The sequence below is a fragment of the Antrostomus carolinensis genome, unplaced genomic scaffold (genome assembly GCF_000700745.2).
Source record: "Antrostomus carolinensis isolate BGI_N321 unplaced genomic scaffold, ASM70074v2 scaffold31770, whole genome shotgun sequence".
NCBI classification, from domain to species: domain Eukaryota; kingdom Metazoa; phylum Chordata; class Aves; order Caprimulgiformes; family Caprimulgidae; genus Antrostomus; species Antrostomus carolinensis.
Genome location: NW_010289681.1, coordinates 21,412 through 49,325, shown reverse-complemented (window position 1 = coordinate 49,325; position 27,914 = coordinate 21,412). Strand labels below are relative to the sequence as shown.

Here is a 27,914-nt window from a genome sequence, read left to right as displayed (position 1 = left end):
ATCCCATTAATCCCAGGCACTGGAGCACATACCCAAAATGTGAAGGATGGTCCTGATGTTGAGTGTTTCAAGTCCAACATTTCACAAGGACATTTCTAAGCCTGGGCTCTTCAAACCTGGGTGGCCAAAATGCCTTTTGTCTCAGCCCAGGGAGCAGCAGTCTGTCCCCAGGCTCTGCCAAATACTATTTAACCTGGGAAACCTCATGCCTCCATTTGGCTCCACAGAGATCAATCCCTGTAGTTTTTCACTCCATCCCATGATATTTCATTCCCCTTAGGTCAGTTATAAAGGACAACTCTTCTCTTCTCTTCTCTTCTCTTCTCTTCTCTTCTCTTCTCTTCTCTTCTCTTCTCTTCTCTTCTCTTCTCTTCTCTTCTCTTCTCTTCTCTTTCCATTTGCTTTCCTTAGGGAAGCAGGCTGGCAGCCTGCACCAGGGCCTGTCTGTGTCCCAGCCAGCCTCGCACCTCTGCCCTACGGCCCCGGGCTGGGGACACATGGCAGGTCCCATCCCTGCCCTTGGAGACCTCCCAAGGCTGCGCTTTGCTCTAACTTTTTCCTCCTTTGTTTAAATAGATGCACTTTAAAACCCTCTTAGAAATAACATCTGTTTTATGCTACTACTGAGTATTCACTGAGTTGGCAGTCACTTCTTCGGGTGACTTTAGTCATCCCAACAGCCCAAATTCCCCTGCTTCTCTCTGCGTCACCCAGCAGCCTCTCACCAGGAGCCTGCCACCCGAACCCTCCCACACACTACAGAAATACCCATCACCTACCTGTGCATAAGGACCAGTCTGTCTGTGTCCATCACACACCATTGTGAAAGGCTCAGGGAGCTGTCAGGCAAAAGGCAGTTGTCTGTAATAATCAGCATCGCTGTCCTCTGGCAAGAGCACAGCCTGGTTATTATGGGTGCAGCATCCTGGTTGCTTTATCCTGTGTCATTAGCAGAGCTGCAATACATTATCCTTCTCTGAAGTTGCCCCCAAGTCCCACTATCACTCCCATCTGCCTTGGCCCTTCTCCAAGCTGAAAAAAATACCCTACTCTTGCATATTGCTCGTTGTGGCCAGCACACAGCTATTTCAACAGATGGGAATCTGTCAGCACCAGCAGCTCCCTGTGCGGAGCTCGCTGGGATGGATACACCCAGGAAACACCCAGCTCTGAGGATCGTGGTGGTCAGAAACTGGCCTCTGCTACTGCACTTGGACTTAGTTGTGAAGCAGCATATATCAGGAGATAAATGAGTAATGGGAAGATTTAATCTTATGGCACGTGTTTGTGGGAAGGAGGGGGAATGTGGGCATGTGTATTTGCTCACATAATTCAAGCGTTCGCGTACTCTGCTGCTCTGGAGTGACTCTAACACAGACAGGCTGCTGCTGTGTCGTAGCAATGCTGGGGTCTTCTGGGTGCTGAGATTTGTATTCAAAAATACAATCCTTAGTGCCTGCTTTTCATTAGTTCATGGAAAAAAATGCTTATTTTAAGCAGGGAGAAGGAGGCTTCTTTCTCCAAATACCTGCCCTTCCTTGCCTATTCCCCTTCCTGTTTCCTCCTTACAGAAGATTTGGGATTGTCTGTCATGTAAATCCTATCCTCTAACAAGAAGATGGGCTTGAGGGGAGCTGGAGGTGTTCACAGCATCTCCCCAAGGGAGAAGACCCCTCTGTCCCCAGGTTATGGACATATGTTGGCTGAAGCTGCCCTGCTCTGCCAGAGCACAGTGCCACGCTGCTGCTTGGGTCCATGCCCAACAGGGCACTCCACTCCAGGCACATCACTGCAATGAAAGATCCCACAGGCTTTTAGAGAGACACCAAAAGAGGTACAGAGAAATGCCACCCAAGCACCAACAGATGAGTCCCTGCATCTTAATAAATTCACCTCTGAGGGGATGGGCACTTGCCAGACAGCAGCTCTTGCTGCTTTTCATTAGGATTTGAGACCTTTCAAACCCTTGAGATCTCTCAGCTGAGCAGGAGCGGAGCTGAAAATGAGACCAAATTTGCAACTCAGTCCTCTGCTTAAACCACAAGCTGAGGTTTTCTCCTTTCCTCACCTTTATTTGATGCATTGAGGCACTAGATGTGGCATTCAGCAGCTTCACGTGGCCACGCAGCTCTGCACATCCCCAAATCTGTTCACAATCCTATAAGTCCTGAGTTGTGCTCAGCACAACTGTGGAGCAGTTGTTCCAGATGGGCAAGACATCTCTGACTGCAAAACACAGGCGGGTGAGCTGCCGGTGTGGTGGCACTGAGCGTGGGAGAGGAGAAGGCACAAACACTGTGTAAATATCCTGAGGGAGAATTTGGGGTTCATCTGCTTTCTCAAACCCATTCCAGGAACTGGCTTTGTGGGACCAGGAAACAAAAATAAAACAAACTCCCGCAGAGATCGGATAAACTTTTAGTTTCAGTTCAAACCTGGAACATTTTGTAGGATCATTGCAGATAATTATTCCCCTCGATGCTTTGCTTTGTGGCACTGATAATTCAGTAGTTATTAGCACAGCGATAGCAACAGTGTGAAATCACCCAGCTGGAGCAGCTCCCCCTGCCCGAGTCCCCATGCTAACCTGTGTGTCTGTCACAAGGCTGGGGCTGACGAGGGCTGTCCATGCCCAACGCACACACCTGGGTGAGATCTCCTACACATTGTCAAAACGGTCAGGTTTGCTCTGAAGGTTGATTATTATTTCCCATTACAGTAGCTATAACGTTCAGGATGTGATTGAGGCTTGTATTTAAGATGAGACCAAACCGCTTGACATTTATATAAAATATTTTCTTCCAGCTTGACTTAAATCCAAATGTTTTGACAGCCAAAGACATTGATTCTTCTAAGTAATATTTTATGATAGGTTCTTTTAACATACTCCTACATTTCCTACTCCGCTGGCATTGCCTTGAGCCACTGTTCTCTGTGAATACGTGCCATCACCTTTTCCTAGGGTTCCCACATGGGAAAGGCCGTGTCCCCGGGCACTGACTGTGGCAGGGCTGTTTTGGGAAGGGGTGGCAGTGCAACCCCATGGCTGGGTCAGCAGCAGTGTGCCCAGGCTGGGTGCTCGGGAAGTTCAGCACCAGTTTCAGTATCTCCCTGTGCTCCTCATGCAGCTCATCCCTCTCACTCAGCCTTGCTGGGCAGCTCTTTTAGTCCTATGGACAGAAAAGACCTTTGAGGCTTCACAGAGTTAATAAGTAAAGCTGGGAGAAAGCGATCCTCTTACTCAGATCTGTGATAAACACCTATCCATTCTCTGGTGCTTCATAACCTACAAATATTAAACCCATAAAACTTCTGCTGTTAGAACTGAGGCACAGCAGCATCTGCACAGTGCTGGTGAACGTGGAGAAGCTGAATCACAAAGAAGCCACAAGTGGTTTGGGGGACTGGGTTACAGGATTTTGGGCCCTGGGGAATGGCTATATTTTGAATTGTGAGTGATTGTGGGGAAGTGCTTCCCACCGCTGCATCCCTGCAGCTCAGCTTGGAGCGGGCAGGAGGGTGCAAGTTGGCTCTGCAAAGCATCCTGAGGGCTGACAAGTGCCATTAGAGATGGGGTATGAGTCAGTCTGTTAAAAGCAGCAGTTATTGCTTGATCAGAAAGACAAAGAGGGAGAAGTTCTGTCAAAATTGCCTTCATCTGTTCCAGAGTCACAGCCTAGAAGCAAATCACTTTGGGGCTTTATGGGTTAATGCCCTCAGAGATCAAACCCCAGCAAAGAGACAGCTGTCAAGGAATTAAAAAGATGCAAAATCGACCTGGGTATGTGCTACATGCACATAAAAATGGACTATATGGTGGTTTTCTAAGAATTCCTGTGAGCAGGGAAGCATCCCTGGAGGGATGTAGCTCCTGGGGAATCCCACAGGGACCTGGGCTGTACCACGTCTGTGTCAACGTTGTGGAAGGGAACAGCACATGGTCCCTCTGGAAAATCTTGTGACTGACGGAATGGAAAAAAAATTAAGAGGAAGACGGTGATATAGTTTTCTGCAGATGAAAACCAACTCAGGCTTGAATACAATGAAGAATATATTTAGGTTCTTAGATCCAGGAATGGGGCAGGTAGCATCTCCCACGGGGCAGCAGGTGCCTGACAGATGGATGGGAAAACCTTGGTGGTGCCAGGCTTAAGGAGCTCTGACTCCCTATTGTAGCATCGAGCTTGGGGCAACGTTGTCACAGGGAAATTATGTTTTCCCAGCCCCAGCAGGTGCCTGACAGATGGATGGGAAAACCAAGTGGATGGATGGGAAAACCTGGTGGTGCCAGGCTTAAGGAGCTCTGACCCCCTATTGTAGCATCGAGCTTGGGGCAACATTGTCACAGGGAAATGATGTTTTCCCAGCCTCAGTGAGGATAGGGATGGTTTGTCATTTCCAGGCTCAGTGAGCACGGGCAGCTCTGCGGGTTGTCACAGGCTCCTCTCTTCCCTGCCTGGCTGGCACAGAGTTGCCTCCTGGCTTTTGGGTACTTTTCCCTCTGGTTTGTATAATCTCTTCTAAAGACACGTTGTTAAATCTGTCATGCATCATGTCTTGGAAATGTCTTTGGGGTGGAGAGGATCTTGGTGATTTTTCTTCAGCTAATAAGTATAATTTGACCTTTTAAAGAAAGCAATGTGAGGCCACTTTCATAAACCAGGGAAAAAAATATCCCTTCTCCCCTCCCCTGCTTCCTTGCTGTGTTCACAGCCTGAGTCCTTCAGAAAAAAGCCTTTCATTACACAGAGATTAGCAAACAGATGAAAGCTGATACTGCAAATGAGGAGCTTGGCCAGGGCCAAGCTGAGTCTCTTACCGGCGAGTCTCCTGAGTCTCTTACCGGCGAGTCTCCTGAGTCTCTTACCTGTGGCAGGTACCCACCATGGCTCACACCAGGTATTCACAGTGGTTCAGCTCCATGGTGAAGCTCCATGCTCCCTGCAGCAGGGGCATGAGCACATGGGGATGGGAAAGTTTTGGGTTTGCTTTTGGCCCAGCAGCCCTGATATAAAAACCTGAATTTCTGAAGCAGGAAGCTGCTGTTAGAGTAAGTTGTCCCACTGGTGGCACGGGTGACGGCAAGCAGGCTTCAGGTGGCATCCTGCCAACAGCACTAGGCTTTGTCCCACTGAAGAATAATAAGGCAAGAATTTATAATACACTAATAGATGATATTTGCTGATCTTTCCCCAGAAATATCGCCACATGGTCATTGCAAAACCAGATTCACCCCCTGGAGCCCAAAGGAAGGAGGTAGCCTGCTACCCCTACCACCTGCCAACAGCACTAGGCTTTGTCCCACTGAAGAATAATAAGGCAAGAATTTATAATACACTAATAGATGATATTTGCTGATCTTTCCCCAGAAATATCGCCACATGGTCATTGCAAAACCAGATTCAACCCCTGGAGCCCAAAGGAAGGAGGGAGCCTGCTACCCCTACCATCAACTCATCACCACCATGCCTACTAAACCATATCCAGTGCTACACCTACACGTTTCTTGAACACCTCCAGTCACAGATGGCGACTCCACCACTTCCCTGGGCAGCCTTTTCCTATGTCTGACCACTCTTTCAGAGAAGAAATTTTTCCCAGTATCCAACCTGAAGCTCCCCTGGTTCTGGATGGAGTTCACCTCTTTGGTCCTGCTGTTGCAGATGGTGCCCTCAAGCAAGTGTCTCTAATCTGCCTGCCTTCACTCCTTGGTGCCACTACTTACCCACTAATTCTGCTGATGTGGTTAGTCCCAAACCACAGCTGGTGAAATCACAGCAGCTCTTGCTGCTAGGCAGCGTCCTACACCTAATTAGTGGCTTCAAAGAATTTTAGCTGAATGTGGGGTTTGATCATTTTTCAGTTTTCCTGCAGGCACTGCTCATGGCAGTGTCCAGCCAGAGGAAAAGCTCTCCCTACTCTAAGACAAAATTGTTTTAATGCCAGAGAAAGTTCCTTCTTCCCATTAGCCCCACTGGGAGCACCGTCCTCACTTCCCACAGAGCCCAGAACCTCGTGTGCAACATCAGCTGCTCCTGAGAGAGCACAACCCATGCTGGTTTTAGGCACCTTTTTTAAATTTTTTTTATTTTTTTAGGGTAGGGCTACATGAGATCAAAGTTCCGCCCCATCCTGCACACCCACCTAACTGGGGTTGTAAACTTGGTGTTGCTGATACCCTGGTAGCTCAGAGCACGAAGCATCGGGCACATGGAGCAATTTTTTCTCTTCCTTGGTAAAAGGAAAATATGACTCAGCTCAGCCTAGCTGAGACCTCGGCTACGACTTGCTCCTTCCTGTAATCTGCCGAGTTCCTGCTTCATTGTCTGAACAGCCACGGTGTATTTCCAGTTAATGCAAGAGGAAGCTTTCAGCCTTTCAACTTGGTTATTTCTGTTTCTCAACCTACTTCAAAGGAAAATCTCCTATCCAAGCCATGGATCACTCCCAACTAGTTATACCGCTGTGCTTTTTTAAATCTCTTGAAATAAATTCACAGAATTGGCTTCTCTCCCTTCTCAGATATGAAAGTATCTCCCCAGCTATTTCCAGGTAGGATGAGGAATTACAGAAGGTTTGACTGGAACAGCATATAAATAAGAAATCTGTGGAAATGTGGTACTTTTTTTCCACCTTATGTTTGCGTATTGGAAACATCTCTCCTGGTAATTTCATTTCCCCAGTTGCTCATCTGCAGAGAAGCCCAGAACTGCTTCTGCCCTGGTCCTTGAGAAGGGCTGGGAAGTGATGAAGGCAAAACTCTGAACACTCAATTTCCTCAGCATCTCCTCAATGTGCCACATCTCATGTCTCCCATGAACCACCGGAGTTGCTGGCTGAAATAACACATCATGGGGTTTCTCTGAGTGCCTGAAGAGTGAGTTGGTGGTCAAATCTCCTGTCACCTTCGGAAATCAGTGATGTGCACAGTCCTGGAAATCAGGGGGCTGAGAAAGGTGCCTGGAGGACTGGCTTCTGTATCAACATCCCAGCTTTTAGCAGCCTTCTGGGATAACCAGCATTGCTTCTTCCTCATTTCCACTCCTTTTCTTGCAGGCTCTTCAGCCTGTCACCACTAATTTGGAAATTTTCTGTTGCAAAATGTGAGGCATTGAGTTCAGAGTGAAACCCTGACACAATCTGCATTTGAAAGAACCAGGACTAGGGAAACTCCCTCTATGAACCTATGATCTTTCACCTTCTCTCTACAGCTGTCTCACATCTCCAACTCATTTGGACACATTTTGCTTCCTCCTTGGAAAGAATGCTGGTCTCTAAGAGCATTTGCTCAAAAGAACAAGAACCAGCTGTGGTACCAGCTCCTGATTCACATCACATCTCCTGGCAGTTGCTTCAAGATAATTATCGTGAATCATTTTGTGAGTGAAGAGATGCCTGGCCATCAGCTACTGGTCCCAATAGTCTTGGATCACATCTGCCAGTGCAGTGCAGGTGCCAGACACCACAGGAGTGCAGTGCCTGAAATTGTGCTTTCAGCCCGAAGTCCGGACACAGTCCCTTTTCACCAGGACCAGGCATCAGTTCAGGATAACTGGTGCTGACATATCTTTGCTGCTTCAAATCAGCCTCTGGCAAACTTTGCACTTAGACAGTGCTTTGTTTATCACCTCTTACCTCCAAAGATAATCTTGTCTCTTCCCCCTGCCTCTTGTTTTGGCACCAGCATCTCACAGCCCAGCCAAGGTCCTGGAGTAGGCTGTCCTTGAGGGAAAGACAGGGGAAACTCCCTCCAAAAGATGCTTTCCTCCTCACCAACTGTCTTTGAGGAATCTCCTTATCTCTCCCACCCCTGTCTAAAAGATAAATGCCTTGGGCCAGAGTTGCCCCTGTTGGGTGGCTGTGTAGTGCTTGGCATGATGGAGCTGCCTTCAGATGGGGCTCCTCACGCACAAACCACTCCCTTAAACACCTGCTAACGCAGTTGTTCCCTGCCAGGACAGGGCAGAGCTTGATGAAGTCTTGAGCTTCCCCACCTCAGCAGTAATCAGAGATGTAGATTCTCAGGGAACATTGTTGCCGAATCACTGCTGGGAGGGTTTGTATATTTCTGTGGAAATTGCAGATGGGATGAACCATTCGGGACCATCTCCTGCTGGGCACCAGGGCTGCTGGCAGCACCCTGAGGGTGCACGGTGCCAACTGGACCTCTGCCACCAGCCTTACTGCAGTGAGCAGTTCTGGTGACATGGAGAGCAATTTTGTGGCCAGCCACAGCATCAGCTTCTGCAAAGCAAGAGGTTTCAGCAGTCAAATCAAAGAATGAGAAGATCTCCCATTCCAGAATACTTCACATCAGCATTTTTTTGCTTTCCTTCACTGAAGTCATGTTTCATTTGACACTTTTGACTGTGATACAAACCACGGGCACCTCACATCCCAGGAGAAGGCTTCCTGCAGAGAGGGGTGCTCCATGTGTTTATTGATGCTTCCCTGGACACACTGCACGGCACTGCAAGCCAGGGCACACACCCGGGCCAGAGCACGCACAATGCTATAAAATAGCTTTTATTTGCTTCTATTTATGTTCATTAATACGTCCTTCCCTAAAGTTTGGTGCAGGTAACTGTTGCTTCTTCAATGCAACTACAGCACAAATACTATAGATAGAATAAATGCAATAAAAATAGAATTTGCTTAAAAATCAATAAGTATTTCTGGAGAGAGGTTTTTGTTTGCTTGGTTTTGTTTGCTCTGGTAGATGCAGATTTGTGACTATGGATGAGATCTTTCCTAGAGCACTGTCTTAGCTAAATAGTTTACACTTGCTCCTCAGTATATTAAAGACATTCATTCCTGCCTGCCAGCCAGCCATAAGCAGGAACTTAGCATATATTTTATCTACAAAAACCCCACAAAAATACACCATAAAACCCCAAGGGAATCAGCTGTCCTATATGTGAGAGTCTTTCTGTCCCCTGGGCTTATTGCCCTGGTGGAGGAAAAAGTAATTCGCAGGCCTTTCTCTCTTGTAATTAACTCTTTTCTCTAGGTAATTAAGAAATATCAAACCTCAACAAGCACAAAGAAGAAAAGAGGCAAACAGCCCTGCCTGATCCCCTCCTGTGGGCAGCTGGGCAGGCAGCATGTGGTGGTTACTCCTGGGAAAATGGCCTCAGGGTGACCTGGTGGGGGAAATGACTCGGGACAGGGTCACCCCATGCCAAGGCCAAAATAAAGGACTTGGCCCCCAGCAACAAGCTCCACTCTGACAGGAGCTCTAGGGAGAGCTGCCAGTTGCAGTTGCAAGTCCCCCCTCTTGCCCAGCCCCCCAGAAACCCCTCCAGTTCTGTGTGCTCAGGATACTGCAGCATCCAGCTCTGTAACAGCAGGCAGCAGGGAAGGGCAACTGCAGACACGGCGGGCTGCTCCCGCTCCCCAGAATCAATGGCAACAGTTCCACTGGTGGCAGCTGAAGCAGATTTGAGTTGCAACAACAGGCCATGACAGCAGGGTCAAGCCTGGCATCAGCAAAGATGTGAGCTGGCATTGGCTCTAATGAGCAACACCAAGGAGTTTGGTACTCCTCACCAAATGCTCCCCAGCTCCCCCGCAGCACCCCAGCCCTGCCTCTGCCTCACTGCACGCAAACATCTGACCCTGAACTTTCAACTTCATGAATTTCCAAACCTAGAAGCTGGATGTGATGAAATACTTCTCTGCAGAAAGCAGTTAGAGAGAGTCAACAAGCCCCTGTGCTTGTGTAGGAGCAGCATTGCCCAGCAGGACCTGCCCCATGGGCTGTGGGCACAGCACCGGGGGCTCACGGGGGGAAGCCAAGGCTCACTCCTTGGGTCCTCCCACCAGCGAGACAGGAGGGTGATACTGAGCAAAACCAAAGGTAACGAGAGCCGCGATGAGCAGAAGTGAGGGTGGGAGTATGGAGGGGTTCTGAGGGATGCAAATCCCTTAGCAAATAACGAGGTTTGTAAATTAGTCCTACTTAATAAAAATATGCAAATAAATTAACTTTGCCTGCTGGTTAAATCTGTTCAGTATTTCTCTGTTGCACTATTAAGCAATGGCTGACAAGGCAGCTTACCTCTCGAGCACATAATATGACTCTATAATGGGTAATATTTTCTATTTTGTCATGCCTTTATCTTGCTGAGGAACAACACCTTGCAGGAAAGCAAAGCGATTTCCAGCAGCTCTGCCTCCCACCAACCCCCCTGCCCAGGGAAACCATCGCAGCCCAATTCCGCACCAGGGACAATGTGGCTGATGTGCTGCACAAGCTGTTCCTGCCAAAGTGGGGACCGTCGGAGCATTCTCCACTCCTCAGGGCCTCCCTTCCCATTTCTGTTCCTAGGGTCCTGCTGACACCCCCAGGGAGGTGAAAAGCAAGTTATTACAGGGATTAAACTCCTTCCAGATGCACAGGCATGTCCCCTCTGCTCACCCCAGGCAGGCTGCCCCGGGTCTCACCTCTGCCACACACTTCTTCAGGTTTAACTCCAAACCTGTGGGTTCTTCATGACTCTCCTTGGTGGTCCCTCAGGCTGGAAACCACTCAGAGCTCTTCTTCCCTGAATCCCCCCAACCAAGTGTCATGTTTGCCACAGTTTCCTGGGTTTAGTGTCTCATTTGAAAATCTGGGTTAAGTAGCATAATGGCAAAGAGCCAGTTTTCAACATCCCTTTTCTCCTCAAAACAGATTCATCTCTTTCTATACTTGATGACATCCACTCAAGCAACAGTACTCTTGTGTTAACACCTTTTCACGGGCATTGATTTCTCAGTGGTACTCAAGTATATCAGCCTTCAGCATATACATTTTAACATCAGTACCATTAAAAAGTTACTTTTTCCTTCCTTCATTTAAAAAAACCCCTTCTGACACTAATGAGATGACATTTCACAGCAGTGTAACACTTCACAACGTTTATTACCCTCCTTTCTAAATAACAAACCTCAGCATCGCCAGGACAAAAGCCTGTTTTTCAGCTACTGCCCAACCTGCCCCTCCTCACCTGCCCTTCGCAAGGTGTTCATCTTCCCAGCCCAAATTTCTCCATGGCTATTAAAGCTACAAGCCCTATGTGAGGGTCACGAGGCCATGCTGAGGGATGGCACCTGGGGCATGTTCCTGCCATGGTTCCCTGTCACTGAACCTGCTGAAACTGGTGTGACACCCACCAAAGGACTTTATAAAATCTCATCTTCAGTCTCCTCTGTAAATTGGAAATGGGAGCACATCTCTGCTTCATGAAGGGTTTATGAAGGCTGTGACTGGGGGCAGAGTGGCAGTACCTCACAGTGATTATTATCATTACAAGCAGATGTAATTATGCTAATCAAGGCTTGTCTAACGCTGAATTTTACAGTCTAGAAGTGCAAAGTTCCCAGAATTAGTCTTTAGTGGTTAAAATTTAGTGGGAGCTGAAGGAGAAGAAGGCAAAAAGAACCGCTCTGGACTGGGGTGAGTTTTTCCTAATAAATACAATTTTTGAGGCTGAAAAGGGGTGTTTCAGGAGCTGCTTCTCAGGCTGCTCAGCTGCCCTGGATGGGAGCTGGGCAGCGCCTGTCTGAAGGATGCAATGGGACGCTCAAGGTGATACTTAATCCTCTTAGTCCATCTCTGTGGTCTCATCTGCTCCAAACTCTCATCTGAACAGCCCATCTCTAAAGCAGAGCCAGTCCCATGCTGGTCCCAGCACCTCACTGACCATTTCAGCCTCCTCTGTCCATGCCCCCAGCTTCTCTGAAGATCTCCCATGCAAGGCAGAGAGAGGAACTGGATGTTGCTCAGGGGGAATATAAAAATTCCCCCCAAAAAATAATTTCTTAAAGATTAATGCACATCTCTTGCCAAAAAGATGAGTCTTGCCAAAGGAAAACTCTTTTTAAAGATGTGCTTGTTGGATGGCAATATGCTGCTGGGATGGTTTGCTGGCCGAAGGTTCTCCTCCCAACTATTTTAACCCCCAGCTCCAGATATTTTTTGCTATTCAATGGACATGTGGAAATCTATTTGCTTTCCCCAAACAGAACAACACAGGGCATTTTCTACAGAAACTCCATGACAAAGCCCCCTAGTTGCTGTAGAGACAGAAAGGTATTGGATTAATCATCATAACAGCAGGGAATTAAGAAACCTGGGGAGACAAATGCACCAGGATTTTTTAAGATAAATGCTTTAAAAAAAAATAAAAAATCTAAACTTACTTTGTTTCAAGCAGCTCAGAAGCTGAGAGAATTCAGTGCATCTGGCTGCAGCTGCCACTTCACTTCTGTAATTTAATCTCATTGAGGTGCATTATGTCAAATAATTACCTTAATGAAAACTCTAATGGGAGAAGGAAGGAAAATAATAGAGATGCTCTGAAGAAATGAAGCTGTGAAGTTGCTTTGTTTTTAACCTGGCACTGATTTAGCTCCCCCTCCTCTGACTCTTGCCCTTACAGAGGTGTCCAATCTGCCTCTCTCTCAAAAGTAACAAGTCTCAGGTGCTGCCCCAGTGATGGATTTTTGCATCTTGGATACAGTACCATAGTTTCTGAGTTTGAAACAACCCAAGATAGAATCAGAGAATCACTTTGATTGAAAAAGATCTTTAATATCATCAAGTCCAGCCATAAACCCAACACTGACAAGGCCACCACTAAACCATGTCCCCAAGCACCACATCTACACATCTTTTAAATACCTACAAGGATAGTGACTCCACCACATCCCTGGACAGTCTTCCAATGTTTGATAACCCTTTTGGTGAATAAATTTTTCTTAATGTCCAGTCCAAACCTCCCTTGGGACAACTTGAGGTTGTTTCCTCTCGTCCTAGCACTTGTTACCTGGGAAAAGAGACTGACACCCAAATTGGACTTTATTAGCTGGTCTCATCCTCTTCTGAGTTCCTTCAGCTATTTTATTTATATTTTATTTTGAAGAACCATTGTGAAGTGATTCCATACAGTCTTCACCCCCCATGCCCAGGATGTGTATCTCATGGTTATAGTGTTCTTGAACTTATTTTGGTGGGCTGAAATGACACTTTGTTAGGTGAATTAACTATCTTCTAAATGCTAATATTTGTCCAGTCTACTCAGGTTTACGTGCATTAAACCTGAAAGAAAAACTGCCTGAATATTAAATTAACCAAGTCAAATGAGTTTCCTTTCCTGCTGCCTGAAGGGATAACTTGAGAAAGAAAGGAAGCATGTACTTCTTCCAACATGGATGTGGTGGGGGAGGAAAATGAGCTCTTTCCTCACCTCAACTCACACATAGTTCCCAGTTAGCCTTGCCTAATGTTGCAGTAGCTTATATGACTTGGAGGATAATTCCCACCATTCCTGGAACACCTGACTCCAGACCTTCTAGATTTGTAAATTTAGCCCATTTTTCTCAAAGTAATGCAAAAGGTGACATTTCACCTTTTTTTTTTTTTTTTTTGGCAAATATTTTCCCCCAGACTCCCAACAGTTCTCTTACTCTAGAAAATTAAATGTGTCATCCCATTGCAGAAGCCAGTGCCCAGATCTGCCACAGCTCTCGGGCATCCCCTATATTTCCAAAAATTACCCTTAGTTTCTCACACAGTTTTGTTCCTCCTTGTATTTCCTGGACAGCTTCTTGTAGAGGTAAAGTGCTCGCTTCTCCTCCCAGCTCTCGAAGAAGGAGCCTGCGATTTTCCTGCACAGGCGACGTGCGTAGGTTTCCAGGAATACGGTGGCGTAGAGGATGCAGAAGAGCAGCCCCATGACAAGCAGCACAGAGGGGTTGGGAGGTGTCGTGGGGCTGATCCCGCAGTGGGCAGAGCTGAAGATCAGATAATGGTGGTAGTTTCTTTCAAAGTCCTGAAGTGATGATTCTTCATAAGGAAGCCGAAAAAGTTGCAAAAAAAAAGGCAGGATCCTTATTTTAGCCTGAAATAAAGAGAGTTAAAAGTTAAATGGGATATGAAAAAAACAAAATCAACTGGTTACTACAAAAACATCAGCCTGGGAGTGTGCAATCACCATCACAGCTTGTTTGGATCCATGAAGAGAGGGACATTGAAGTGCATATACACTTCAGGCTGAATGAGAATAACAGTACGATGTGCAGGCGCTGAGTTCTTGGCACAGTGAGACTCAGTCCTCTCATCTTTATCTACTGTTACAGAGATCATAACAGATATTCACTGTGTGAGATTTACAGTGAAAAACACAATGCAGACAGCAGTATTAGTGGCTGCATATTTGAATATTAGAGGTTTTTTCTAAGCCCAGATTATTTTCCTGTAAATTCCCCATAAGCAGGTGTCTGCGCTAAGGAGTCCCGGGGCTGGGGAGGGAGGCAGGCTGCTTTTAGAGGAAAGCTAAAAAACTAAACCACAACTAGTCCAGACAAAGGATATTAAAACAGATAGAAACTGAGGTTTGGGAAAGGATCACACAGGGTGACAAAAAAGCCAGTGAGCATCCTAGTGAGACTAGATGATCTTTCAAGGTCCCTTCCAATCCCTAACGTGATTCTGTGATTCTGTGAGCAGGATTTTCTCTTTAAAGAACAACCAATGCAATAAGATGAGGAGACGTCCTCAGAGCCCAGATGTAGATCCATCTGCTTCCCCCTTCCTTTTGTGCTGGCACCCACTCTGCAGTGCCACAGGGACACCCATTCCTAGGGAAGGGACCTGGAGATATGGGGACATCTGACTGCCACGTGCTCACAGTGTCTTTGCAGCGTGAGGCACTAATTGCTCCCCTCCTCGCTCCCAAGGAGTTGTAACTTGGAGCAGGTACATGCTGCTGTCTGATGCACTGGAAGGAGCAACTGAGGTTGTGCCTCCACCTCCTTCCCACAAGCCTGTGATGTTGCTGGTCCAGTGGGCTGCTAGCGAGGGAAGGGAGGATTGTGTGAATAAGGCTGCAAGGACTGCAATGCCCTCCAACGCCTCCAATGATGGGATATACAGAGGGGTCCCCACGCCAGGAAGGAGAGGGGGCCACAGGACTTACACTGTATTTGATGCTGAGGGCAACGGGCACCACGGAGAACTGAGCTGCCTTTGTCACCGCTGTGTCTGCCACGCTGAATGCAAAGTGGTCCATCGCCACCAGCACCAGCATCAGCATCAGGGCCACGGTGAGGAGCATGGCTTGCACAAGGCACAGCATCACTTCTTCCCGAGACAGCTTCAAGCCTGTCGGTCGAATAAGGTTTTTGGATGGGCCCACCAGCAGATGAGCTTCTTTTCTGTCCATAGTTAAACGCTTCAGCTTCTTGGTGATGTAAAAATTGTCAAAGCGGAGGTTGGTGAGATAATTTTTCAAATACCAGGTGGACTCAAAACAGAGATAGAACACTGAGAAGCCGGCAACCAACTTGTTGCCTATTCGTACAGAGTCTTTGACCAGTACCTCAACAGCCAAAAAGTCCCTCCCAATTTTCTCACCAGCGAGGTGCATTTGTTGGTAAATCGAGGAGGTGTTCTTCAGCAGTGAAAACTTAAAATGTCCATTCATAGGCCTATGAATATTAATGGAATCAATATTTTCTTGGATTGCATCCCCAAACTCCCAGGAAGCTGTTTCTAGCAGAGCAGTTGAGTTCAAAAGACTCTCAGAGGAATTCTTGCAGATGCACTTAATAACCTGCAGTATGGTTTTAATGTTGTTTATGATGTTGGGTGTTACATTAACCACAACTATCATGATGCAGGTTGACAGGAGAAGTTTCCGGCCTTGTTTGGTACCTAACATAGGCATGATCATACTGAAGACACAACGGGCAGGATGCACCAAGAAAAGGGTCAGGAGAAGGAGCAGACTGAAGGAGATGGCCATGGCAATGGAGAGATGCCAGGAGTACTCCAGTGAAGCAAACATCCAGTTGTAAAAGAGGCCTCCTATCACCACTGTAACACAGGAACACTGCAGAAACAAGGTCCACAGCTCTCTGCCGTTTGCTGGCACAGGCTTGGAGTAAACTGACCATAGGCCTGCCGTGGTCCTGTGCACCTTTGGGAACAGAAAGTCTTCACAGTAGACACGAGCTCTCATCCTACAAAAAGAACAAATATCTGGGTGTTAGCAGAGGAAGTACAGAAATGTATTAATTAGGGAGCTTTCTCGAGGTGATCACTTGTGGGTCTTCAGAATGTCCTTCTCTGAGTGTCTCTGGTCTCATTCTTTACTTCTCTGCTCACATGAGTAGCTGGACCTGAGATCTTCCCTGGATGCATTCAAGACAGGGAAGTTCAAGGCATTTCTTGAGAGATCAAATACCAAGTACAATGCAACTGCTTCTCCTCTAATGCAGGCACAGGAAAGCATTGTATTAATCAATAAAAATCATAGCAAAGTCATTCAGAGGGGTCAGCTTGTTGGCAGTGACTAAGAGTGGCTGTAGTGGTTATTTAGAGGATGCTGGAGGGAGAAAGAAGAGCCTCCTGGCTGCTGTGGAAATCATTAGACCAGCTCTGTAATTACAGGATGTTCAAAGGATAAAAGGCAGTTGAGTGGGAGTTTCTGATCTCCCTGCCTCTTCAGAGGAGATCAGAGAAAAATCTGCAGGTTTAAGGGTGGCAGATACAGAAGTCATCAGAGAAAACAGTTTCACATTGAAGCTCCATTGCCAGAGGAAATCTCCAAGGATAAGAATTTGGTCACTGCAGACAGGATGACATGTCCCATATTGCTATTTAAATGTCTAATGAAACAAACATTTGGGAAGGAATATCATTTCTCAGGCCTCACATCTGGATTGACTCTCCAGAGACCAGAAATCCTGGGGGGGAGAAGAAGCCTCTCCCCAGGGTTAAACCCAGCCAGGCAGTCCCTGTCTCCCCCCCACCCAACAGCAGCCTTCGTTACCCTTTGAGAGAGGATTTTGACTAGTAAAGGAGATTTTTTCAGTAGAAAAAGCCCATCCAACAGCTATCAAGACAGAGAGGACAGGGATTAAAGCAGACACTACATACCCAGCGGCAGAGAGGTGCCCCAGTCTTGCTCGAAAACTCTCCATGCTCCAGTGCCTTATTGCTCTGAGAGAGGGTCCTGGGTGCAGCTGCTGGGAGATGCAGGATAGGAAACCAAGGCAGCTGGCACCAGAAGGCCAGGACTCAAAAAAATAGTTGTTTTATGTCAAATCAGATCAGCAATGCTGGCAATTCCTGAAGTGACTAGGCATACCTGGTGTGTGAAGTCCAGGGAATAGGGCACTCCAGGGAATAACCCCACCACAGGACAGATACACTTCTTCTGATCTTACTGTTGTTACACAAAAAACTTATTTTCATGACACATAGCTGAAAAAAAAAATGAGTCAATGACATATGGACTGACGAAGATGGAACAAGCATCACATGGAACATGGGGTGTCACCATCCCTTGTTGAGAAATCAGCTGTCTCATCCCAGCTGACTTCTCTTCCCGCTGCCCAACAGAGAGCAGCAAGGTTGAGACATCTCTCAGAGAGAAGTGGAGCTTTTCCTGCTTCAGATATCAGTCGTGGCACAAAGGCCATGGTAGGATCCAGCAAACCATGTGCTGATCATTTTTCATCTTTCCTGGCAGGCTGCTGCTCCCTGCTGAAACCATGAGCTCATGCACAGGGTACACAAGCTGCTTAAAGGGTCATCTTATAGTTCTAGCAGAGGAAGATGAAGTTTCAAACTTGAACCTTTTCCAATTCCCTATAGCCAGCAAACCCACTGCACAAAAAGCCCAGCCACAGGCAGGATTCCCTAAGCACTGAGAAGCTCCCAGACGTCCAAGCCAGGACATGTGGTTCCCATGGGATTGACTTACCTGACCCCTGTGATGTGCAGGGCACCAAGCTCCAACCACCAAACCCACTCATCAGGAGAGAAGGACCATCCTGTGGTGTTTGCTCCTCAGTTTTGTGTCTGAAGAGGAATCCCCCTCCTGTGATCAGCTGGCACACAGCGTGTACCCCCACTGCCTGCCCCCTTGCACAGAGCTCAAGGGGCACAGGAGCCTTCCTCAGCTCCCACCAAACCTGCCCCTCTGCCAGATATTGTCACACTATTGCCAAGCCCTCCTGCCGGGTGGGAACTGCTGGGCCCTGGGGATGTTCTCATGCTCCTCTGGGTGGGAAAGGGCAAAGGGCTGGAGGTCAGCCCCATCCCGGCCACCCCTGGGATGGAGCACGTGGGGCTCTGCTCCCCGGCAAGCAGTGGGAGAGCAGCACCTTCCCCAGGGGACACGGCCAGACCCCACAGCAGCGGCAGTCATTGGAGGACAAGCGCTCATGGGCACAAGTGTGCAGAGCAAACCTCTGCCGCCTTCCTCAGCCCTTCTGCCGGTACCAGGTGAGGTCCTTGCTGCTCCCCTCACTGACTCGGCTCTATTGCTAGAGTTTTTCTTTTTCCCACATGGCTGGTAGAGCAAAGGTTTCCTCCTGGTGCCCTGGAGCACAGATGCAGGATGAGAAACTCATTGACTGGCTCCAACTGGGAAGAGGCACCAGCCAGGCGGGCGGGAAAGAAAGCACCATTTGTTTGGAGCATCCATAGCAATTGCTTGCACCAGCCATGAATTAGGTCTTGAATTCAATTTGCAGCCTATAAAGGACCACCCCAAAAGGTCCATAGCTGTATCCTGCAAAACTCATCAGGTTCTCCTTAGTCACTTTGCTGATATTAAACTTCTTTCTTACTGTATTTCTGAGCTAACTGATTTCATCAGCCCCTGGAACCTCACCCAGGCTAAGCAGGTAGCTCTCTGAGCAGAAAAAAAAAAGCGTTAGCAATAAAGAACAAAAAACCTTCCAGTCTACAACATAGTGATGAGTGGTTCCTGAGCCTGCTGTACCATCTGGCAAAGGGGAGCTGAAGTCTGTGGGGGAGCTGGGCTTGACTGGTTACTCCAGGCAGCACCAAGAAGTGTTTGTATGTAAAGTCAAACGTGGATTTTCCTCTGGCTTGACAAAGAATTGATCTCCACAGGCTGGATTATCCTAAATCTACAATATCTTCTATTTTATACCTTGAATTGATAATCTCAAAATGAGCTAGAACCACGGGGACATAACTTTCCCCAGGACACAATGAACAAACTTGTTTTGACAAAAAAAAAATTAAAAAGAATAATAAAAAAAAATAAAAGTGTGTGTGTTTATACAGATACTCAAAGAACCGTGGGCGAAGGCTGGGGACCAGGACACAGGCAGGACCGTGCATCTCAGCAAAGCAACTGTGACATCTTGCGGTCACATCCTGCTAAAGTACCTCGAGGTCTGTCTTCAGTTCAGCCCAGACGCTGAAGAAGCCTGTGAGTGGGAGAGTTTTAAGGAAAACTGAGGAAGTGAAGAAGAAACAAGAGGCTGGGAAGCCAGTGATGGGGATGAATACGCCGTGTCCCCTGGGATGCTCTGAAGTGCCTTTTCCCACCCCGTGTCACTGGGGATCTCGTGGCCCAGCTCTTAGGTAGTATAAAGGGGTTTTACTTTCTTGACAAGCTCCCGTCTCTATAGACCTCAAGCTCTAAAATTCTCTAACATCCCTAATTTAGACTTTCTAGCCCTACAGTAGTAGACAAAGAAAAGATCCACATGCCTGCAACCAGCTTGCTGCCACTATAAAACAACAGAGGGGTTTGTTTGTAGCCAGAAGGTAGAGCTTGTCTCTGATCTGGTTAGAGATAGGGACTGAGCTTGTACCCACCAGGACAGAGATTTTAAATCCCTGTCTGCTTTGCAGACTGCTATGCACACAGTGTGGGTCTCAGGGCAATGTGAACAAGAGCCTCTTGCCAAGACACCTGCAGTGACAGTGTGACCCAGTGGTGGTGGTGATGATGGGAGGGGGTGCAACATGAAGGAGCAGCTGTATCACAGGGAGAGTGGGCACCTGAACTGGGCAGTTTAAGAAAATGACTGGGTAAAGAAGGTGATGAAAAACAGGATGATTGAAAGCTGAAGAGATTTCTCCATGGCAATATTATCAGCACCTGTCGAACATGTTATTCTGCCAAATCAAGCAATAGAGGGTATGGGAAAGATTAGCCCATTAGTGGTGATCCTTTGCTTGTTAAAATCACATGCAAGTGAGCAATTCATGGTGATACAGAATCAGGTCATGTCTCAGGTTTCTACTGAGGAAACACAGAAAAACCCCAGCAATATCCTTTCAGTGACTGATGAGGGATAAATGTGATAAGGGAACCAAGGCTATCAAACCTGCAACAACTGAATTTCCCTATCATGCCAGGCTTTCATTTCTTTCAGGAATTTTTCCCTTTCTCTCCTGAACTTCCAGAATCACTGCTGGGTGCCAGCTGAGCACAGCCCCAGAATCTCTCTTCGCTCTACAGACCCGTAGAGCAGCTCTTCTGTGTGAACAGTTTGCAAAGCAACTTGACTGCTTCTGGGATACTACAAACTGCTTTCCTACTGTAAATAAACCAGGATGATTTTCCTCCAAGCGTCTCAGGAGAACATGTGGATGTTGGTTTGGGATTAGATGGGGAACATCAAAGGAGTAAAGCAGAGATATTCTGGATGTTGAATTTCAATTGTGTGATTGGCATTTCCTGTTAATTAAAATTCACAAGCAGGCTGCTAATGTGAATGGCTTTTGTGATGGCTGCTGGATTTTTACATTCCTAGAGAAATGTTGCATAGGCGGGCAAAGGTCCTTTAAAATAACACAGTCGAATTTACGGAAGGTTAGTACAGCACTTGAAACGCCCTGTCCTGGGAATTTTCATATCTCTACTCATATCACAGACCTTTCAAGGATAATGGGGTTGACTTACCATAAAAATCTTCTTTTGGCATTTTTTAGTACTAGCAGCAGCAAATGGAATTAGAAATTATTCATGCAGGCCAGTTCCCCCTTGAACAACTACTAAATCTTAAAATCTCTGACAGAATTAGGTAATGCTGTCATCCACGTGCCTTAAACCAGATCCTCTGGGGACTCCTGGGAAATGTGAAGGCTGCTGATAGAGCTGGCAGAAGCCAGGTCTTTGACTGAAGTAAAGGTTTAGGATCCAGGTGCTCCTCAGACCTTTCCCAGAACTTCCAATGTCCCATCGTGTGACCTTGGGTAAGTCACTGGTCCAATTCCCTGCCTCAGTTTCCCATGTCCGCACAGAGATAACAAACCTTCCCTGGCTGTGTTTGTGAAATACCTTCTTATCGATGACAGACAGTGCCACCGACACACCAGGACACTGGGAGTGATTTTTGGAGACTTCTACACAAACTTTGTGGTCTCAGTTCTGTTTTCATGCCCAAATAAAACTTTCCTCCTGGAAAGCTGGACACACCGAGCCAGAGCTGAGACAGTAAGTAGATTTACAACCCCTACATCTGCAACGGAGATGGACTTGATGTTACCCTTTGAGCCTTGGAACTAGATGATCCAAAGGCCCTTGCTGCCCATCCTCCAGCTCTGTTCCAGTGACCGACTCCAGCCACCCAGGCACAGCCTGCTCCCAGGCCCCGGGACAGCCGTGCTGCACTGTTCACTGGACAGTTGGCTGGGAAAGGGAACTGCAAGATGCACTTTTCCCTTCTCCATTCAGCCCATCTTCACTAAGACATGATGAGGAACATCCGTGTCGAATGGCAGTGCCCAAACCCAGCGTGCAGCTGGCACGGAGCTGCCCCGGGGAAGTGGGGCAGTGATAGGGGGTATCTCCAGCAAAGGCAGGGGCATCTCTTCAGCACAGCAGCCCTGAGACACTGGGCAATGAGCCTTCCCAGTCCTGTTACTCCTCTGCTTAACAAGGCTCCATTTGGCTCAGACTGAGAGGGAGACCTCACCTCCTCCTCTGGGGAACCACTGCCCAAACCAGGGGGTGAAGCCAGGGGAGGGGGACGCTCGGGCTTTGCTTTTCTCCTCTCAATCTACAGAGCAAACACGACGATGTGATGTGCTAACAAACGTGCTTTATTGTACGTTTTCCACAATCATGAAGGATTTTGTTGAACTTAAGAATTTTGTTGAACATAAAAGATTTTTTTGAACTTGATCAAAGTTCCACATTCAATTGGTTTTGGCGGTTTCAGTTCAACCACCCTGAGTTCTCACCTACCATGCGACCCTTGGGTAATCCCCACAGCAACAGCAGCGGCTGGTGAGCATCACCCTGCCAGCTCTCCCGCCTGGCCCCGGGGTTTATCAGCAGCACAGGAGCTGGGGAGATGTGCTGGATCCCTACACTGGGTCAGTCCACCTTGCCAGCTCCACCAGTTTACATTGTCAGAGAAACCTGTCCCAGCACAGGGATTCACTCACTCACCTGCCCTAAACCAACAGTCAGATCCTTTATTGTTCAATCCATCTGTTTCAATGACTGATCATTTAAATTAAATATTTTAGATTCTTATAGAAAATTTTTTTTAAAAAATCAGATAAAGTGATTAAAATCACAATCAATCTGCAATGCTTTCATTGAAAGTACCCAAGCAATCTGATTTTAAAAGATGTTAAGAATCAAAACCTGTTTTTCAGAAACATCAATAATATTCCAATGCAACTTGTCCACTGACCTGTGACTCAGCAGGTCGCTCATGAGTGAGTCAACCTCACAACCCAAGACTGGCCACATTCATCAACAGTGAAACACCACCGATGTCCAAAGTTACATCAGAAATTGATTTGGCCCCAAACCCCCATCTGTGTCCTCAGTGCAAAGAACCAGGAAGCAATCATTGTCCCAGGTTTTCAAAACATTGAACATGTTTGTTTCCAAATTGTTGCCTTCCTTTTTTAAAGCATGGAGTAACACACCAAGTCCTACCGACACATCTCCTGAATCATCCCTTCATGCACAAACCTGAAGAAATAGCCTTCATCCTCCATGACAGAATTACTCATGAGATGGCCATGAGACCCCATCCTTTACATCCCGTTAGAAGCACCCGGCCATGCCACCTTCCCCCCCAGCCAGATTCTGATACACTCACTCACACTGGGTTGCATGTAAATAATCCAGTTGCCTCCACCCTGTTCCCAGGGCTACTCTCCAAAACAAGGTAGGGTATCAGAAGCTAGAGCAGCAAAGCTCACTAGCTTTCATGAGGGGAGAGGCATCTACCCACAGATGCTCAACGCTTATAGGGTTGTCCAGTTAACAACCACCTAGAGCAGATGGACTCTGGGAGAGTATGATTGGTACCTGTGGAAGGTGGAGAAAGATCTTCAGAGAAAATAACAAATGGATGTTGTAACACTGACCAGTATTTCTAAAAATAAAATTAAACCAAAGGGTCCCATACAGTGTGAGCAGCCACACAGCTTTCCTCCTGTGCATACTCTGACGATTCCAGTGCCCAAGTCCTAAGTGAGTGAGTCCTTCCCCGAGGGTGGCTTTGTTCATATTTTATTTAGTGCACTTAAAGTGACATTTTCTACAGCTGTCAAGAGTGAGGTGGCATTTTCTGCATGGATGTTGGCCCATGCAGGGAAGGTCCCCAGCTGGAAGATGCTCTTGGCCCATGTGTTCATAGCCAAGCTAAGAAGTAGAACTCCCATAAGATTCATGAGCAACCCAGTTCTTGCCTACAAAAGAAATAGAAAGATAACTGTTTAGACTGGACATCTACAGCATGTGAAACATGAAGCAATTTGAATATAAACATTATAAAAATGCAAGGGTTAATTGACATTAATATTAGCAACATCTTAAGCAGGCTTTCTTAAGCCACAAAGGCCATTCTGCAGATGCTTACCAAGCTTTGATCCATCAAAAACATTAACATCTGTTTAGCCTCAGGAATGTGAGCAGGAACTGGGACTGAGCCTAATTTTACTCATAAGCTTTATTACTCTATGCTGGGGAATTTTTCCTGCACCCAGAAACCTATAAAAGCCGAGCTGCTGATGCTGGCAGGAACAGGAGCAGGGTCTGGGAGATGCTGAGCACATTCAAGACCAGCTTTGTCACCAGTTGGAGCCACGGTGACTTCAAATTTCACAGGGTCAGACCTTATACAGCCTTCTTCTGTGTACCTGTGCCTTCAAACACTGCCAAGTACAGTATTAGACGTCTGTCCTTTCACTTCAGTACACATTGAACTGGTAACACTCCTGAAAATCCCTTTTTTAAACACTCCACTCAGACTGATTGTTTTCAGCATTTTCTGTATCTAAAAGATCTTACCATATCCTTGACCATCAAGTGTCCAGAAGCAAATGCAATTGAGTTAGGAGGTGTGGAGACAGGCAGCATGAATGCATAGGAGCATCCTATAGTTCCTGGTATCATTAAATAGAGGGGATTTACTTTCAGACGAATGGCCTTGAAAAACAGAAAGGAACAGAAGAAGTTGTACCTTGGGGATTTGGAGTCACAGGCAGATACATCAAAGAACACAAATAGCTAGTGCACTGTGCACAGCCCTATCCCACACTCTGTGACAATCAATTATGTGTCTTGCCAACAACATCTGAAGGATTATCATCCCTCAGTACCCACGTTACGCTACAGCACTTGCTTTGTTACTCCCAAGGATTTCAACGTGCTTGAAGCCCAGGAGCAGGAGACCTGTACGGTGCCTGTCCCAGCACAGACACAACACAAACCAGCCCATCCAAGGGGTAGAGTGAGGAGGAGAGCAGAGAAGCAGCTGGTTTTACCATGGGACTACCTTACCAGCTCTGCCAAGACAGGCAGAAAGATGATAATAGTGGCTGTGTTGCTGGCAAACTCTGTGAATAAGGCGATGACAATTGTGATGAGGATGACAGCCACGGGTGGTGGTACCCCCTCCAAGGGATGCAGACGGCCTCCTATCCAGACAGACAAACCAGACTCCTGCAGAAGGGGAGAGCAAACAAGCTGGAGAGCAGAGCTCCTGCATCCCTGCAGTTGAACTGATTCTCTCCTAGAACTGCAAATTACATGCGACCTTCACTGTCCCACCCAAGCACCTATGTGCAGTGTCCTCAGGATATTTAACAGCAAACAGTTTGATCAGAGCTTCAAGATCTCTTAACCTCCTTAGTTATCTGCTGTGCACTGTTGCCACTTGGAATTGAGAAACACGTCCTTCAAGTGTTGTGACCCCACAGATGAAAAATTCCCAGAGCCACACGAGAACCCCAAGTGACATCCTGATAAAATCCAACTCTGTTGGGCAGGATGACCGCAATGTGTCATCTGTGGCAGCCTCACCTCACAGCCCTTTGCCATGGCAAAGCCTCCTCCAAGCAGCAAGATAATGTTCCAGGGCACCGTCTCTTGGGCCTTCCTCCAAGTCAGCAAGGGCTGCATCTCAGTGTTTGGTGCTAACGAAGAGAAAAGCCCCAGGTCAAACACCCACCCAAAGAGGAGCAAGTCAGTCATCATCTGACAGAATGATATCACGAGCCTGACATCAGTGCTGAAGCTCACTAACCATAAGCTGCTGATAAAATATACATATGGAGTCTCTTAAGCTAGACAATTAAAAGGTCATTTAACTTAATATCAGATCTTAAAAAAAAAAAAAGGAAAAGAAAATAAATTCTAGCACTTAAAGTTTTCTTTGAGGCTTTCTTGAGGGCACATTTAATACTGGGTTAATTTTCTCTCTGTAACAGACATAAACATTGTCTTCAACAGATGGGAGTCTGTGGAAGGAGGAAATTTTCTAACATTTGAATTATGAAGATGTTATTAATTTTCCACTTGCCGTTCAACAGGCAGCAAGTTTTATAGCAAAGAGCTCATCTCCCCTAAAGGCCATCTCTTAATACATGATGAAGCGCGGTCTGTCATACAGAAGGATGCACTAATGGGACTGTAATTTTCTGCTGAACAAGGGCACACATATTTTATCCAGAGGAGGCCTGATAAAACATCTTCCTGCATATCAACAACACAACAAATGTGTATGACTCAGAGCAGTCGCTATTTTGTTCCCAGTTGCCTCCCACACAGTGCTGCACCATTCACAAAGGGCTTTCATCAGCTGCATCTCCACATTAAGACCATCTCTTATTCCAAGTAGCTTATAAAGAAAAATTTGTATCTCATTGCTACTGAAGAGGACAGACCCAAGTTCTCAGAGGACTGCTGGAAACCTGCTTGGAGAGTTTGGGCTTTAGGAGTTTAAATTCTAAATCATTTTAGGAACTGAGGAAGGGCCCCTGTTTCTGAGTATGGACAACTCACCCAGCTCTGCCCTCTGAGAGGTTCATGCTCTTCCCTGAGGGACAGGAGCTGTCTGGGACTCAGCCACCAAACCTCTGTTTCACAATCAGGTCAACACCTATTTCACTTTGCTTCAACCCACCATGGCATCATCTCTGACAGCGACATGAGCAACTGAGTCATGCCTGCCATTGGCAGCAGGGCAGTGACTGCTAAACCTCTTCTGGCCCTTCAGAAAAAAAGCCTCTGTATGATCAAATTGCATCTTCCAACCACGCTGCTCCAGATGGCCAGCACTGCTGCTGTGGGCTGCTGCAGGTCCAAGAGGGGAAAGACTTGGCTCTTGCTTTGTGCCTGCCCTGGCAGAGCACAGACAAGGGCAGAGTCCCTTCCCAGAAGGATCTCCTACTCACCTTTCAAGTCAAACCACCACCTGAAGGAAGGTTTTTGCGAAGGGAAGAAGAACAGTATAATCACAATGGTGATTCCTGTAACCGCATCTGAGATAAACCTGTCCAAAAGTAGCAGAAACACTAGTAAGAAGAGAAAGCCTGTAAAATTACAAAGTTTATGAGAACAGGGATTTACCAAAGAAGATTACAAGTTTCCATCAGGTTTGAACAACATTCGTTGTTCACAGTTATTTTCTTTTTAATTCCCTGTTGAGCTACATTTCTAAGATGGACTTGGAATCCCCTAGAAAAACTGCCCTGAAAATGTAAAAACCAAGACCTAATCCCCACCACACTGATGCTCTGGCTGTTCTGATTGCGGAGTTGTGGTCAGTCCATGCAGGGCTGTGAGGACAAGTTTCACCAGCTCGTTGCAGGGAGGAAGAGAGGCACAGCCCAGACCATCTCATTTATATGGGTTCTTTGCAAAATGCCCAAGTTCTAAGGTGAAAGGCAGGCTCCATCCAATAAAGAGATTACGCATGTTTTTGATTGTAAGGAGCTATTAACTGATGAGGGGAAAGTCCATAACTACTTTGTTGTATTAAGGAATCATTTGTTAAGCTTGGGCTTTATTAAAAACCAACACTATGAAGGTCCCTTCTGTTAAGAAATAACAGCACCACCTCTGAGCTTTAGCATTCCCCAACAGCTATATCCGTTCCTCTTCCCAAGGTATGGATGTCACAGGGGAGACTAACTTGCTAAACAGAGAAGATAGCACAAGGGGTCAGCTCCTGCCTCTCTCTTTAGTCTCCTGACCTCCAGTGAAATCAATGAATTGCATAAAGAATTCAGTATTTCACTGTAAATGTACCTACAAACAGCACCCTCAGCATTAAATCCCTAGGGACAGCCTCAGATAGACATATGCCAGCTTCTCACTGGGCTTCATGTAGCTCCTCTGGGAGACAGAAACAATAAAGCTGGCTCTACTACTTGAAGCTCAGTATAATTTATTCCAGGAAACCTGAATAATAGTGTTAAGCAATGCAATCAGAAACCCAGGAATCTCAACGACTTGGAAATGCTTGTGAAAAATGCAGTGGAATGAAAATAAAATCTTACCCAGGTGCAAACAAGCTGGCCCAACCTGGAATGAATTTGGGATCCCTGGAGAAAAGCATGATTGCAAACATGCAGAAGAAGAAGAAAATTGCCTGTTCTGCAAATCTAAAATGAAAAGAAATGCAGTTAAAATCCTGATGTGCTAAAGGGATGGGTCCAAGCTAGGACAAGTATTGAGCTCAGGCTGCAGCAGCTTGGGTGAGAAGTTAGGCTGGTTTTCTAAAAATAACTACAGTGAAACATTGGAATAGATTGTAAATCTATTTGCAAATAGTGATATTTGCCAGCAACTATCTTTTATTGGAAGACATTAAGAAGAGACAAGATGGACATCAGG

The 27,914-nt window shown here is 46.7% G+C and overlaps 2 protein-coding genes across 2 annotated transcripts in view; both read right to left on the bottom strand.

Moving 5' to 3' along the window:
• Positions 1 to 13,544: 13,544 nt before the first annotated feature.
• OCSTAMP (osteoclast stimulatory transmembrane protein) lies at positions 13,545 to 16,971 on the bottom strand. Its single transcript, XM_010171237.2, has 3 exons — positions 16,928 to 16,971; positions 14,964 to 16,008; positions 13,545 to 13,886 (listed from the first exon to the last, which is right to left on the bottom strand). The coding sequence occupies exons 1-3, from the start codon at positions 16,969 to 16,971 to the stop codon at positions 13,545 to 13,547; spliced, it is 1,431 nt and encodes a 476-aa protein (XP_010169539.2).
• Positions 16,972 to 22,265: 5,294 nt separating this feature from the next.
• Positions 22,266 to 27,914, bottom strand: part of SLC13A3 (solute carrier family 13 member 3) — a 16,896-nt gene continuing 11,247 nt past the window's right edge. Inside the window, 6 exon segments of the mRNA XM_010171226.2 lie at positions 22,266 to 23,482; positions 24,084 to 24,221; positions 24,576 to 24,737; positions 25,098 to 25,210; positions 26,471 to 26,568; positions 27,578 to 27,682. Of these exon segments, the coding sequence (XP_010169528.2) occupies positions 23,297 to 23,482; positions 24,084 to 24,221; positions 24,576 to 24,737; positions 25,098 to 25,210; positions 26,471 to 26,568; positions 27,578 to 27,682 (802 nt within the window). The 3' untranslated portion in view covers positions 22,266 to 23,296.